The sequence below is a fragment of the Scleropages formosus genome, chromosome 2, assembly GCF_900964775.1.
Source record: "Scleropages formosus chromosome 2, fSclFor1.1, whole genome shotgun sequence".
Classification (NCBI taxonomy): domain Eukaryota; kingdom Metazoa; phylum Chordata; class Actinopteri; order Osteoglossiformes; family Osteoglossidae; genus Scleropages; species Scleropages formosus.
In genome coordinates, this window is record NC_041807.1 from 12,799,883 (window position 1) to 12,815,545 (window position 15,663).

General features: G+C 43.0%; 1 protein-coding gene across 4 annotated transcripts in view; it reads right to left on the minus strand.

Annotated features, from left to right (window-relative positions):
* The window catches only part of plxna4 (plexin A4), a 182,121-nt gene that overhangs the window by 39,719 nt on the left and 126,739 nt on the right, over positions 1 to 15,663 (minus strand). For all 4 annotated transcript variants that reach the window (XM_018747502.2, XM_018747503.2, XM_018747504.2 and 1 more), the window contains exons 10-15: positions 11,193 to 11,393; positions 10,670 to 10,766; positions 8,994 to 9,184; positions 1,497 to 1,648; positions 844 to 961; positions 348 to 484 (exon numbers count right to left, since the gene is read on the minus strand). In XM_018747502.2, coding sequence (XP_018603018.1) covers positions 348 to 484; positions 844 to 961; positions 1,497 to 1,648; positions 8,994 to 9,184; positions 10,670 to 10,766; positions 11,193 to 11,393 — 896 coding nt within the window. The remainder of the gene's footprint in view (positions 1 to 347; positions 485 to 843; positions 962 to 1,496; positions 1,649 to 8,993; positions 9,185 to 10,669; positions 10,767 to 11,192; positions 11,394 to 15,663) is intronic.

The following is a 15,663-nucleotide window of genomic DNA, read 5'->3' on the forward strand; positions in this document are numbered from 1 at the left end:
GGTACATCACAAGATGTGTGAGATAAATGTATGTGGGAGAGAGTGTTTGAGGTGGATTTCCCAATCAAAGTAAGGTATTTTCTCTGTTATGGTTTTCACATCAAGGTAACATTATTACTACTGATAATGATAGAGACTGACAGAGACACTTCTCAGCTTTTACACAGGAATTGATTGTTCAGTTGGATCAGTCTGAAACAAGGCTTGGAAGTGCCAAAGCCTCTCTGTCCCCACCTGCGGAAAGTATAGTTTAGCTTTGCCCAAACTGCCTAAGGTTTCCTCAAATTACCCAAGGGTTCCTCAGATTTACTGAAACCACAATAGTGGTTCATGTTCCTAAACCCCACCTGTGAAAGACACACTTCTGGTCCTTGAACATGATGGAGACATTGCTGCCAGCATCTAGGTTACTTCCAGTGATGTTGACAATGGTTCCCCCGGAGACAGGACCTCGACTGGGCTTCAGATGAAGCAGCTTGGGAACCTGTGAGCGTCGCACAACACTCAATACTAGCGATCAGAGATATTGACTAAGATGTGCTGAGCATTAACCAAGGAAAACAAACCCATTATTCAGTTGAGCAGTTACTTTGGTTTTTGCTTAGCTGGGTTATTCTTAAATAATCTATTACTGCTTGGGATGTTGCAACCAACTTCATATCACATCATTAACTATTCAAAACAAAACATAATTGTAAATAAAACAAGCAACATGTATCGATTTGTACAACATAAAACATTTAGTGACAGTTTGATAAGTTTCGCATGCGTGTACACACACACAAACACACACATACACACATTCAGTCTTAGCGATTTAAAACACTAAAAGACACTACCTACCACAAAATAGTAGTACTTGAAAGAGGTAGCCATGAACTCTGGTCTGCAGTTCCCAACACACACCTGTACATTCCCAGCATACTGACTCTTCTCTGCTTTCCCCATTTCACAAACGATCCTGCAAACACATACACACACACACACGCATGCTCTAGAAACATTAAAGCATCACCCACACAATTAGGGACCAAAACACACTCATAAAAGTAGAGCACCATTTTCTGTGCAACATAATGAATGTACAGCTACAGATGGAAAAGGTGAAGTGGTGAGCCCAAGTTCTAATCCTGATCTTTATTTCCTGACAAGTGTCAAACACCAAATTATCTCAAAATATTTAAGAAGCTTATCACAAGACCTCCTTCCGATAAAAGTGCTGCTTTGCAGCTTATATAGCAATGCTGAACCAGCAAAACAGACACAGAGCTTATGTAAGAGGTCACATGCATATTCATGATGTGTTCTCCGTCAAAGGTCCCTGGAGTGTTGTACAAACCGTATAATAACCCCCCAAATAATTCTGCTTTATAGCGCTAGTCCCAGTAAGGGTCAGTATATTTTCTGTGATGTTCTGTCAGAAGTGTAACCTGCTGTTCATTAGGCAGTTTGGTCCTGTTGTGGTCTTGGCTGGAAGCTGCTCGAATGCTACTCACTGCTCTGCTGGGATGTAGCCTTCCAACACTGGAGTGCAATCCACCTCGGCCACCTTCACATGACCCTGGATCTCTCTGAAGTCCAGACCCAGATTCTCTCCCCGGATGGTGACGAGCGTCCCGCCCTCTCGGGGCCCTCGGAGAGGTGTGATCTGGAGGAAGTTGTCCATAAAAACCATGAGAGTTGAAATCAAGTGCATTCAATATTAAAAACACTTTTAATACTGCATTAAAACTGTAAAAAAAAACTGTATAACTGCATTTCTATAAAAAAAATACATTTGCATTGTCTTTATAAATAAGGCAGGTCCCCCTTCTGATGTTGCTGTTACGTTTCAGTAGGTTATGTGAACACCACGCGGATGTCAACAAGGTGTAACATTTCAAATAGATTATTACATTTTTTTGCTATTGTCCCAATTTGTTCATTAGCAGCCCACTGATGACCCTGTCAATTATAAAAGCTTTCTAAAGTGAAAATCAAAGTTTGTGGTTTTGTGAGCTGGCATATTGCCAGGTTTTAAATCCCGGAATTGATTACATTTTTAAAGCAGTTCTCATTTCACAAGCTAATGCACATTTAACATAACTTAAACGCAAAAGAAACTGTAATATGCATGTGAGGCAGGTTTTTAATGACACTGTTTAATGGATGATCTTAGTGGCTGTGTCACCCGGGCTGACAGAAACCCACTCAGCAGAACTACAACGTCAACACTGCTTGAGTTTTGGCTCCTCCCTGTCACTCAGGCCAGCTCATTTGCATACTGTGTTTGGTCCTGAACATATATATCAGTTAAAGTTTTTATGAGCAATCTAGGAACACAGTGTTTCTGGAAAACATCCCCATCTCCCGATAACAATAAATAAAGCAGGCCCTTAACATCTAAGAACTACTGATCACTTCCACCCGATACCACATTACATTTAATATCATGACACATCAATTACCATATTAAAGGTACTATTGTTAAAAACAGACTAAGTGACTTGTATAGATGTGCCAGCCATGTGGCGCAGCACTTGAGCTGTTTTTGTCACTAACATGTTGATAACAACAGGTGTTCCGTCGGAGAAGTTGGTCTGAAAGTTCAGAAGGCATACCATAAAAGCAAGCAATAGCATAACTGTGGAAATGCATAACACAAGCCATACTTTCTAACACAGTTTTGACACAGGCACCAACTGAGGTGGGAAAATTCCCACTTGCAAATTGGCAGGAGATTTTTGGGTCTTAGTGTGAGGGTGACAGACAGGGCCTAAATGTGTGAGTCTCACTCTCAGAGCGTGAGACATGGTGCATATGCATGGCATGTTTAAACTCACAACACATTACGCTCTACAAGAGTTTCCTGTCAGTGTGTTGACCGCCTCAGCAACACCCATCTCCCTACAAGTGAACAGAAGTGCTGCGCTCCAGCAGGGCGACGGGCGAACTGTGATATCAGTCTCAATTAACATATGTCGGAGTGGAAGGACACAGCACTTGGTATGGGACTACTGTTGGGCGAGATGGATGTTTGTCTCTCCTTCTGGACCAGTGGAGCCCCAGAAAACAACACAAAAGGCTGACACTGGGCCAATACCTGGGACTTAAGACTAAATTATCCATAACCTGGGTGCGCTGTTTGCCCTCACCAAGATGCCAGTGGGCTATGGGTCCAAAGCACCCCTAAAGAGGAGAGGCAGCCCCATTTTCCATTTCTGTCAGGGCAACCTGCGGATTAGTCTCTCACTGGATGCAGGGTTGAAAATTTAACTACATTATTACATCATGTAGCAAACACTAATCAGAAAACATACATTCCCAATTTTTCCCACTCAGTTTACCCAGCTGGATATGCGAGTGAAGCATTTCATCTATAAGCAGTACTCCCACTGTCAGTGGTCATGCGTGTAGCCGATGTGAGCACAGGATCGTTGACTAATCCAGGCTGCGCACAGCCGTCTTCAGCTCTGACCTTGGCTCGTGCCATTGCTGGGTGCTACATTCATAAGCCACAGGGTGTCCTCCCATTGGACCCTTCACTCCATGGATGTAAAGCTGAACCAATGACGTCCTAATCCCTGCTGTTTAATTAAAAGCTTTGAGAGTGCCTGTTAGTGTCTTAAACTTTCCAACACGACTTCCTGTCAAATCCGCAGCTGTGGAAGCTGCCAGGGCTGCAGACACATGGCCGAGTACGGGCAGAAATGCACAGACAAACACGCGTATGTGCCAAAAACAAGCTTCCAACAGCTGGCCGTCAACAAAACACACCAGAATCGACAAAACCTGCAACTCTCCATTTTGCTCACTTTTAGCGAAATAATAATCTTTCAAAAAATATTTTCCTTTCAGTATTTGAGCATATGATTATTTACATTCCTTCTGCTGTAAACCAGTTACCAGCTTTAATATCTGATCTTGTGTTGTTTGACATGCAGCTGGGGAGGATGGCCCTTGTGCACAGAGATGAGGTCACTGATGACCTTCTCACAAGCTGCTTCTGATCACAGCACGGCACCTTTCCAACCTGATGACCTGGCCAGCACAGCGGAACAGACCGCTGAAATAAAGAAATAAATGTAAATAGTTGGCGTTACACTCGCAACAGGCGACCTAATTGAACCGATCTCCGTGGAGACAGCCGCGTTGACAGTTGGCAAGCGGACGCCAGGAGGGCACAGCTGACTCAGTGGGGGGTGGGGGGCAGAGCATAATCGTCTGTGAGTCATTAAAATTTCTCACCTTCATCCCATTGCACCAGAGCTCAAAGTCTGTGTTGCTAATGAGGGATTTTCTTTAATTTGCCTTTCAGGTAAACTTCCCCATCTTCTGTCTTAGGCTGTGATATGCAGTGATGTGGAGAAAAGACATCACTCTAGAATCCATACTACCTGTATAGATTTTTTTAAGCTACAAAGGAGAATAAATTGACCAATCATTTGTGTGGATTGCTTGGCTGTCAAAGTGGTTTGTGCACTCATGTGTCACTCAGAGAACAAGGCTGCAACCAGAACTGTGATTTAGGCCTTTAGTGCTCTCTTGAACCTCCGGGCTGTTGACCGCAAAGACCTCATGTTCACCCACCCACAGGTCACAAATTTATGTCATCTTCGTTCTGGAACTACAAGAGGTATCGGAATGGGGACAGGTCACCATGTGCCTGATTGTTATGACTCACTTGGATACTGACTGAAAAGGCACTTAGTGAAAACAGATGAAGAGACAGATACTTTTAGCTATTCTTTACAACCATTACCATGACTTTATTTTCTCATTAGCTTGACTATTTTTAGCTGGACATTACTGTGAAGATCTCCTTCAATGCTTGTCACCTGCAGACGAGACATGGGGCTTCCAGAGGACCCACTGATTGCTCTTTAACTCGCTAAATACCAAAAACATTAACACTTCCCTAAAAGTGCAGTGTCAGCATGCCCAGAAGCGGCTGAGCAGCCAAGTGCCCTTGGACCATGGGGCTTTTCCATTAACTAGTGTGTGGAATTCTGTTTTCTCTCCACCATTACCTGAAGGCTCTTTTCCACATTTGCCTTAAACTATCACTGTTGTTAGTAATAATGATGCTTGATCTTATTTTAAGCACTCAGAGATAACATTGTTTAGAAGGGCACTATGTAAAAATTTTATGAACTGATGATGAGAGTAAATGTAATGTATTTTTCATATCAGAATATACTGGCTTGGCCATCACTTCAATTTTCAATACATAGTGTTAACTTAGCAGACATCTGCTCATCTGCAGCTGAAATCTCCTTTCATGGTTGTGTGTTTAAAATGAGAAATACTGCATAGTGGTCTGCTTGTCTAATTTAGTTTTCCAGATGTCTGTTAAGTGGTCAAGTGAGCATGTGGCAACTAACATGGATGAATACACAAACATAACAGGGCAGCAGGTGGCATAGTGACTAGTGATGTTGCCTTGTAATCTGAAGGTGCAAAGTCTGAATCCTACTTCTGCTGTAATACTCCTGATGACGGTATTTACCTTGAACTGATACAACAGGAATGCCCTGGTGTGAATATGGCTTAAATCGACATATAGTTTATTTTCAAACATTGTCACCTTGGACAAAGGTGTTCAGAACATAAAGATTCTTACAGTTTTTCTCAATTTATTTCAGTGCAATTCCTGAAGCAAAGCACACATTTTCAAAACAACTGCATCCCAAAAAACAATCGCAGTGGTCTAACGACACATTTTACCTACAAAATCCCCTAACACCCTCAAAATACTTCACACCATCCTCAAAAGCAAATAAATATTTCATCCACTCCAGCATTGTACAACTACTATAATGTAACCAGCACTGAAATAATTGGAAGCAAAAATACTAAATATCTTTGGCAGTATGACATTTTCATCTGAGTTAATGATTTCTGAATTATTTAGAATGACTAAATTCTTTCCATAATCAGTGATTCCTAAGTAGGGAGCAGTTTTGTATATTAAACACATATACCACACAAAATAAATACTGTAAATATATATTTTTTAGTTCTAAGCAGTATAGGTGAGTATATTGTTTGCACAAAAGGTTTAAATGAAATTGCATGGAGCATCCACCTTTTGGAGTCTTCTACAGTCATTTCCTACAGTACTTTCATCTGAAATATGCATTGCTCTTCGCTGTATCCTCCAATTCCCTTATCGCTCTGCCACCACCCATATGAACCCTTTCCTCTGAAAATTGAATGCTACTGTTGAATTTGTTCCCATTGTTCCACATTTGAAGCTGCTTCAACACACTGATGACCCTCTCCATAAACTGCTCACTGATTTAGTGTTGGACTGTTTTGCAGCAGACGATTTACAGAAGTAAAGTAGGAAGCATGGGTGACTGCTACATGGGTATCATGGGTGGTTGTGTCACGCTTCTGTCCAGAAAGTGAGTCGTCGGACCCAAGTGCAGAGAGGAGGCGTACTTTATCTATTTATTAGGTTTAGTTTAAAACTATTTATATTAATGTGTTTAATGTTCTAGCGGGGCGTGGTGGCACAGTGGGTTGGACTGGGTCCTGCTCTCCGGTGGGTTTGGGGTTCGAGTCCTGCCTGGGGTGCCTTGTGATGGACTGGTGTCCTGTCCTGGGTGTGTCCCCTCCCCTTACGCCCTGTGTTGCCGGGTAGGCTCCGGTTCCCCTGCACCCACTATGGGACAAGCGGTTCAGAAAATGTGTGTGTGTGTGTGTGTGTTTAATGTTTATTGGTAAGCAATGTATTTAAAAGTTTTCAAATGTTACTCATTTAAGCATTTTGTATACAAGCAATGGAAATGCTTATAGTTTTTTTGTAAAATAAGCAGCTTTTAGGAGTCTTCCTGAAAATTTTTAAAATGTGTGTTTTTTTTTGTGTTTAAACAAGTTTTTTGTTCTTTTATTGATTATTTACTAGGTGTTCATCATTTTCTTTGGAATTGATTATGGGTCCTAAGAGTGAAAAAAAAAGCAATCTTGGTAAGGCTCTAGTGACACAGAAAAGCCAAAATGAAAAGAATTTCTACTCCTGTGAGTATGAAGTTAGAAGATTTAAAGAACACTGAACAGAGTATCAAGTCCTGTACATAATTTGGCAAAACAAGGCAAATACTGAAAACCTTGCAGTGAATATGAATATAGCTTGTCACCTTTGCCATCACACACAAACTGACTCCTCTCCTCTCGATCTCACCATCTCGCTAAACACTCTACTTTCCAAAAACAGCTGGTGACTTTATAGTTTAAATGCACAATGCCCCAAAAAATTCTGTTACACTAATAATGGTACTGACGATCATTATTGAATAACAGCTGTGTTGTCGGGTTAAGCTCCGGCTCGCCTCGACCCTGCTTGAGCCGAGTGGTTTCAGTCAATGTGTGTGTGTGTGTGTGTGTGTGTGTGTGAGTTATTAAAGCCATTAAATTGCAGTATTTCTTCTCTTTGTGCATTTTTTGTGCCCTTTATAGACTGTGGTGTTTCTTATTTTTGTACATTTGTGGTGGAAAAACCAGTGATTTGCTGACATTCCAACAGTGCCTCATAATTTTCCACCTTTATATTAATGGGAAAAAAAATTCACCTAATGGATAACTTTTCCAAAACATAGTGTGTCTCTTAAGTGGATGAGTGAACACTTTACGTAAAACCTTCTTATGTCTTCATATGTCACGTCACAGCCGCTACCCTGTGTGCCTCATGAACTTCTCACTTTTTATTTGCGGTCGTTCTTAACTACACTGACTGCAGGAGAATGTGAAGCAAAACGGGTCTGCTTTCACATGTCCCAGTGTTTTCCGACCTTAGCCTATGAGCTCAGAGGTCTATGTGCGTATACATTTGGAACTAGCTAGTTTATTGAATTTTTATTTATATTGTTGACAGATGCTCTTATCCAGAGGCTTTCTGGTGTATTTAGAAGGATTACAGATCATACAGTAGGCTGAAGTGATCAACTAATGTGCTGAATGCTCTCATTGTGGCAATAAGAGAGTTTTTTCTGCTTCAGCAGGATGTATGGTTAGGGTTAGAACGTTCCAGCTAAGCCCCACCCTCTCTGTGAGGTTCTGGTCTCTGCTGACCCTGATGTCTTTTAGGTCTTCCCTCCATTTAATGTCAAGCTGCAGGCATCAGAGCTGGATACAAGTCTCCTTTCATTAGAGGATGTGGAACTGATTAGATTTCTGAACTTGACAAGCTAATTGATGGTTATTGGAGGAAAACACTTAATCACTCTCCATTTCATCTCTGAGTAAAGATTGTTCATCCGAGATGTCACTGTAATGAAGTGCATTAGAATGCATTACAACCTCAGGGTTGATCCTCTTAAAAGAAAAACGTCAGGGAGAGAGTGACAGGATTTATGAGTGTGTGAGAGGGGTACAATATGTTCCTGCTCTTCTCAGCAAACAGAAGAAGAACCAGGATTCCAGCCGTCAGAGACTTTTACTAGCCTCTACTTAGATGAAAGGTGTTTGGAGTGCAAAACCCAATGCCAGAACTTTTTCCATTCCAGTCCACACTCTATTAAATTCCTTCCCAACCTCAGGCAAGTTGTTAAAGTGTGAGAGAGCTATGAGTGAACCTTTTGTTCAGTGAGTGCTTTGTTTAACTGCCACCATGAAAATAAAAAGTTTTGTTTGTTAAGCACTGACTTATAAAGTACGAATCTCTTACTATCCTTTTGTTTGTCAGCTTCCTGCGAAGCTTCCCCACTGTTCAGGCTAATTCTTAATTTATGTACTCTCTAAATCTGAACTGGCCCTTAATCCAGAGCAGTACTGTATTTATGGTAAAACTTTTAATTTTACTGATTCCAACTGAGGTACAGCTGAGTGTTGTGAAGGGGTGAGATAAAATGACACACAGGTTTATAGAAGCTTTCATCCTACTTCATGCTAACTGCTGCAATGACACTGGTGTGGAAATAAACAAATCAGTCCAGTTCATTGGTCTAAAAGGCTGAAGGATAGTTCCTAAATGGAGTGCTGGTAAGGCAGTGACAAATGTGCAGTCTCACCTGTGTGATTTTGGGGTGGGTGCACTTGCTGTTGGGACCTGACGGCTGTAGCCACTGGCTCTCTGGGTGCGGGCAGTGCTGCTTGAGAGTGCAGCGCTTTTCTCCGTTACACCACACACAGCCAAACAATGGGTCAGCCTTCAGGCAAAGGCCACAGCTGTCCCGCCGGGCATCACACTTGTACAGGTGAACTGGGAATACAGCAGAGCACAGGTCATCACAGGTGGACACAGATGCATATACTGGCACTGTGAACTCAGGTGAACACCGACAAGAGAAGCAATGGAAATCTGAGTCAATAAGAAGCGAGCAAAAGCGCACAAAAGCCAAGGATAGAGGTGGTCAGCTCTGTGATAGTCGTGAGATGGGCTGCCGTAGTGAGGGACACAGATGAATGGTCAGCCAGATCCTGTGAGTCAAGATGGGCTGTGTGCTGAACGTAAGGAGCTGAATGCAGCCTGTCACAGCCAGCAGAGCCACAACAGATCAGCCGTCGAAGCGAACAAAGCTTTTAGTGCAAAACGGAGAGCATCACTAAAAGACAATTACAGACAGCATTAACCACATGACTGAAGCTTCAAGATTTAATCTCAATAGGGGAATTGCATAAAAAACAGGAGTTTTACTTGTCGCTCTTTTTGTCAGGTTCTGTACCTTTCTCAACATGAGTGTTAAATTGAAAATTTAAAAGGAAATAGTGGTGTAGCTTAACTTTACAGGTATCTATATGTCAGCAGCCTTCTGGATCGATGCAAGTATCTTCCTATTTTCTCCCCCATCTGTCTCATGCCACCTTAGCTCCAAAAAAATCAGCCTCTCACTGCTTTTCGTCCACTAGTTCACTGTTCATCACCAAGGAAACCACTGTGGAATTTTCTTTTTAATTGCCATTAGATGCTTCCACAATCCATCTATGAAATTATATCATCAGAGTTCTGCCCATCACAACGCACAAATCAGTCATGTAGGCATCCTCTCAGTATCTCTGACTACACACAGACACACAGTCCCTCAAAGTAAATAATGGAGTTCCTGAACATCTGGAATACTGTCTGCACTTGCTTTCAGGAAATGTGTGCATTTTCTAAATTGATCTCACATCCCGATTATTGTACTTTTCTCAGACTCAACTGTATACCAGACTGTAGAAGCAGATTAACAAAATTTGCGGTTTAAGCTGTCAGGCCACGGAAGCAGAATGCACATAAGAGTTAAAGTGTTCAGCATCTCCAGAATAATTAACACTCCTTTAGAAAGAGTTTCACCCAAGACTTCATAACCAATGAGGTGGGGGGTTGGGGGCCTAGGAGCCACTGAACGCTCCAGTCCAGGTTCAATAACAAACATGATGGTAGAGATCAAGAGACATGCTAAGGTTGATGAGGTGACATAAAAGCACAGAAAATGAGTCATGGAAGGAAGATCGATGCAGAGAAAGAAAGGGTGAATGATGAAGTCGGAACTGGCAAAGTTAACCAGGTATGAGTAAGAAGGAAGGAGAAGAAGGAGTCATGGAAAAAGAGAGCATTGCAGAACATGGATGAGCTGAGAGAAGTTACAAGAAACCGCAGCAACTGCAACCCCTGTGACCACTGTTTGAAATGGTGGGCACTGTGGGGTTGTTGTCAAGGTGATGCACAGTGATAAAGTAGTGCTAAGAGACCTGGGGGCCTCACCTTTGTTTTGGGCTGGGTTGTCAATGCTAAAGTCCCCATTCCAGATGACTGTGAGCTCCACTGGCAGACTACTCATCTCCATCCCATCATAGGAGTACTGTTGCCATGGGGACCAGGTGGGCATGAAAGAGAGGGTGAATTATCAGTCTGTCATTGTGTATTCAGTGTCACAGACAGCTTTGAGAGCTGGGGAACAACTGAACGGCAATACACAGGTGGGTTTATCACTTCACCTTCATCTTTGACAACAAGTCATGGTTTGGTACTGTAGATTTACATCTGACAAGCACACATGCAAACACACTTTGACAGACACACACAGTACTATTTTACTTGTTAAGGACATGGCTCAAGTGTTTATCTGTGGCCCATGAAGTCCAGTTTCTTTCTTAGTTTTATTCTGATTTAGAAGAAAGCAATAACCTCAAAAGGGCTGTCTGTGTGTCCACGCATGCTTCTCAATCTGGTACGGTTAATCAAAGTCACACATACACAGACTCACACAACACACACATGGACTTACAGAGGTGTTCTGACACTGGATACTGGAGCTGTTGAAGCGCAGGGCAGGAACCCTGTGTTCAAGCCCTTGGATAATGAGCACACACTCATAGCCTCGCTGGCCTGACTGTGGCTGGGGCAGGTTCCGTGCTCGCAGGGTGATGGGCTTCACCACATTCACTGGTACCAGGATCCGTTCTGCAGGCAGCAACTGGGGGCACTCCTGAAACAAGACAGAGCAAAGCCATTCAGTCTGTTTTGGGCACCTGAGGAGAAATATGTCTACAATACAGTATGTGTCCATAATGGGCAAACTAATACACAGTGCAAGGATTGCCTGCTGCAGATCCCCATGAAGCTGCATAGAAATACTGACAGCACACAGTATTAAAGGACCATAACCATGTTTAAGAAATAGCTTTAAATGCCTGCTGCAACAGGTCCGTGGAAAGAGACAATAAACTAGGTGGGCTACTTTCTCTGCAAACCTCACACCAGCTGGGCTTCAAGTCAAACACACTTCCTCTCAGAGGTCCAACGCTGACGTCGAAAAGTGTTGTTAATGATTCCAACAGTCTGCTCTGATCCTGATGGCTACTTTGATGCAACAAATATCAGACTTAAAGGGGATGACTGAGATCTAGAATATGGTGAGCATTAATGAGTGTGGATGATGTGAGGGAGGCAAATTCCAGGCATCCTTCTAATGTCAAAACAAACAAGATGATTAAAGGACACCCTGCTAAAATTAGGCAGCTGTGTGCAGTAGTATTTAAGGAATTTAACTTGTGGACAGAAGGTTGTATATTCAGATCCCAGAAGGAATCCTGGAGTTGTGAGCCACTAAATCTTCACAGCAGCACCACATATGCAGATGTTTGTCCAGAAATAAGCCCACACAGCACAGAACAGCACACTTAACAGGTAAGCAAATAAATCAAAATAAAAATATCTCCTAAAGAATGAGAAAAGGCTTGGAGAAAAATACTTGGAGAAAATGAAAAATGTATTCTATAAGCAACCGTCTTGCTATGAACAGATTTGCACAAGTATGACACTAGTATGGACAAGTGAAGAATTGTGAGAACAGTAAACTTCCAAATGCACTTATCTGAAGTTGATATTCATGAGTTTGACCGTATTATTACTAATAATACAGTCATTAGAGTGTGTCATTAGATAAACCCAGCAGAGGACCAGAAACCGTGGGCTTTGAGGCATTTGACCACTTTTAAGGGCAAAATCGAGTGGTCTTACTTTCACACCCAAGACAGGTGGAGTGTGGTGAAGAAGTGGGTGCACCAACATTCTTACCAGCAATAGGTAGGAGAGGGGGGTGGAAATCCCATTACACGCAGCGATAAACAGCTGCGCTCGCACGTGACCGAGAGCACCCAAACCATCCTTCATTCTGACAGCGCTAATGGGAAACTGTGCATTTCAGATTTCATTTGCTGACCCAACTTGCAGCCCATCACGTGGCCCAGCCCTTCCAACATCCCTGGCACATGTCACTCAGCCCTCCGACAACATTCCTCTCCCAGTGCCTAAACCCTTCATATATACACTGTATATAGTGTCCCAGTGTTGTTTTCACCAACAAACCTCTCTGTTACAACTACACACACAAGAACACACACCCAGCACACAACATTACGGACAGTGTTTTTAGTGTAAAATAATGGCTAACTGTAAGAAGCAGCCAGTAGTGTACTGTCCAGAACTCCTCTGATACAATAGGACAAGAAAATTTGCCTCTCATAACTGGACACATCTGATTTCTGGTGAAAATATGGGGAACAAAGAGCATAACAAAAATCCGGGCAGTGAACCTGCACCTTCGAAGGCAGGACAACTTTACAAGTGTTCACAAAGGGGCTGGAACAGAGGCCTCATGCCTCACCCTCCTCCAAACTCCACTCCAGATTCTTGCCTCCATTATGTGGCCGTAATGGATACTCGTCTGCAGCTTCTGGAGCGAATGATAGATGGCCCGCTGACCCCCACTCATCCCATCTCTCCTGCCTGTTATTGACGGCTACTCAGGGTCTGGCTGGCAGCTTTGTGGGGGAGCCTGGGTGGGGGGAATGGTGATTGACTCGAAGCATAACAACAGAATAATTGAAGGCTGGAAGCCTCTAATGCAGAGTCTTCAGAGTCGACGTTCTGCAAGACTCGTTTTGTCAAGCTGGGTTATTAAGTCTTCACATGGAGGGAGAGCGAGAAAGCTGCCTAGTGCTAAAAGCCCCCCACACCTATGGAATGGGAGGTGGGGAAGCCAAAGTCCTTTCAGTGACCCTTCATTTCATAACTCATTTAACCCTGGAATACCAGGTGAGGTGACTTCCTGTCAAAATGATGCCTTAAAGGCTCAAGTCATGACAATGATTCACATCCATTGTTGCCACTTCTTTCTCATCGACAGAAAGCCACAGTGCCGCCTGCAGCAAGTGAAAAGAAAGAAGGACACAGACACACGAATGTATGCATGCGCACACTCATATGCCAGTACAGACTTTCATTTCCTTATCACAGTGGGCCTTTCACGAAAACTCCCACTTTAGCACAATAAATTATTACTAACTCCACACTAGTAAAAAGCTATACATTTTGTTAATTAATTTTTTAAATCTATTTATTTAAGCAGACAAAATTTTTATAAAGCACTTTTCCTTTGCCTGAACATCCCCACATTGCCTATTTTCCAGAGTTTACTCTCTGTGGGGAAAAACATAATCAGACACATTCTTGATTCCAAGTCTCCTTCAATCAGTCCCCCATCAATGACCAGCAAGTTACAAGTGATGTTAACAGCTGACAAGAAAATTATGTGGTGTTAATTGGACATCAACTATTCCACTCAGACCAAGAACCCTATGAGTCACTGGCATAGTCGCAACATTTCGATAAACTTTATCTTGAGAGGGCAGATCCCTATCCCTTCAACTGGCTCTCTACTCTCACCCGGAACCTGGCATGCATGCCACCACACAGGATAGGTTCAGAATTGCACAATCAAAACAGGCACAGACAAAAGAGCACAGAGATCTATGACGTGTATAGGAAGAGACACAGAGTTAAACACACACACACACACAACACACTGACTCTGTGATGTTCTCAGGCATTTGCAGCACTAGATTGTGCTGGCTGTGTTCAGACTGGTAATGACAGGTTAAGAGGAAACCAACCAACAGACATACAAGAGCTGCCGGAAGGGGCTCAGATAGATTCATCACTAGAGTTTACTTCTAGAATTACCTCCTTGTCCTCTCCACTGCCCTTCCTCTGTAGACCTGGCTGGCTCACAGCAAGAACGAGGGCACAAAGGTGTGTGTACCTGTATCTGGCCACAAACTCCCTCCATGTACTGTGGTGCACTGGGACATGCCAGTAATTGGGGATGTGTTTGAAGGTGAGGTGAGCCTCTCTCAGGCCTGCTGGGTGATTAGCAGCTCTGCACTACCATTGGCACCTGTTTCATCTTCCTCCTCCGCTCTGGGCCACAGGAGCATGTTCCCCTCTGTCTCTCTATCTCTCTCTCTGTCTCTGTTTCTCTCTCACTCTCTCATATGCACCTCCATCAGCTCTCAGTTTTAACAGCCGTTTATTATAAATTAACCAGATCCTCATTACCATCCCAGATACCCTGCTACACATGTGCAATCCAAAGAGGAGTGTCAATTAAAAGCCCATAGCAAAGGAATTTGGATGGCCTGATCAATCATTGCTGACTCTCTGCCTTTTTCTCCAACTGCCTTTTTAATCAATTATTGGGTGAAAAATATAACTGCACCTCCAGGATCCCTTGAACTTGTAGCTTGTGAGGATGTCACTGCAGCAGTGTCAGTCTAGTATTCCTGTGGCTCTCAGAGGACAACCAATGCTGTTAAAACAGGCACATCAAGGCCTTGGTACTTCTGCAGTCCCCAAGGACAGTGACAGCTCCAGGACACAGAACAAAGTAACACTGCTGTGTGGGCTCTGAAACAGTAAGGCAGCCGTGGCTGATGCAGCGCTAATACTGGAAAGCAAACACTGGCTGTACAGATTCCGACCACCACAATGAGCTAAGGTGCCAAAACTGGGCACTGATGGACAAAAGTGGAGGTCTGATTAGGGTGTGAAAAACTGCTGGAAAGAGAATCACCTGAATGTCTTTGCAAGGTGTTGCTAAACAAGTGGTTCTCAGCTGTAAGTGTCTGAAAAACAAGCTCATTGTGCAATGGTCTGTTAACTTTTGTTTTTATTTTGTCAAACAGCCCCCTCGGTGGTTCCTGTTGCACTTAGTTTCTGTCAAGGAATAGACTCTGGACAAGCAATTAAAAAACATTTGCAGATTATTTAGATCACTTGCAAAAATCCCTTAATTGGAAAAATCAACGGAAATTCATATGCGGAAGGTCGCTCGAAAGGTCAGTTCATTTCTCTGAGCAAAGTTGACTTACCGTTGCCGTCTCCGAGGATTATGGGTAAACAGCCAAACTCATTTA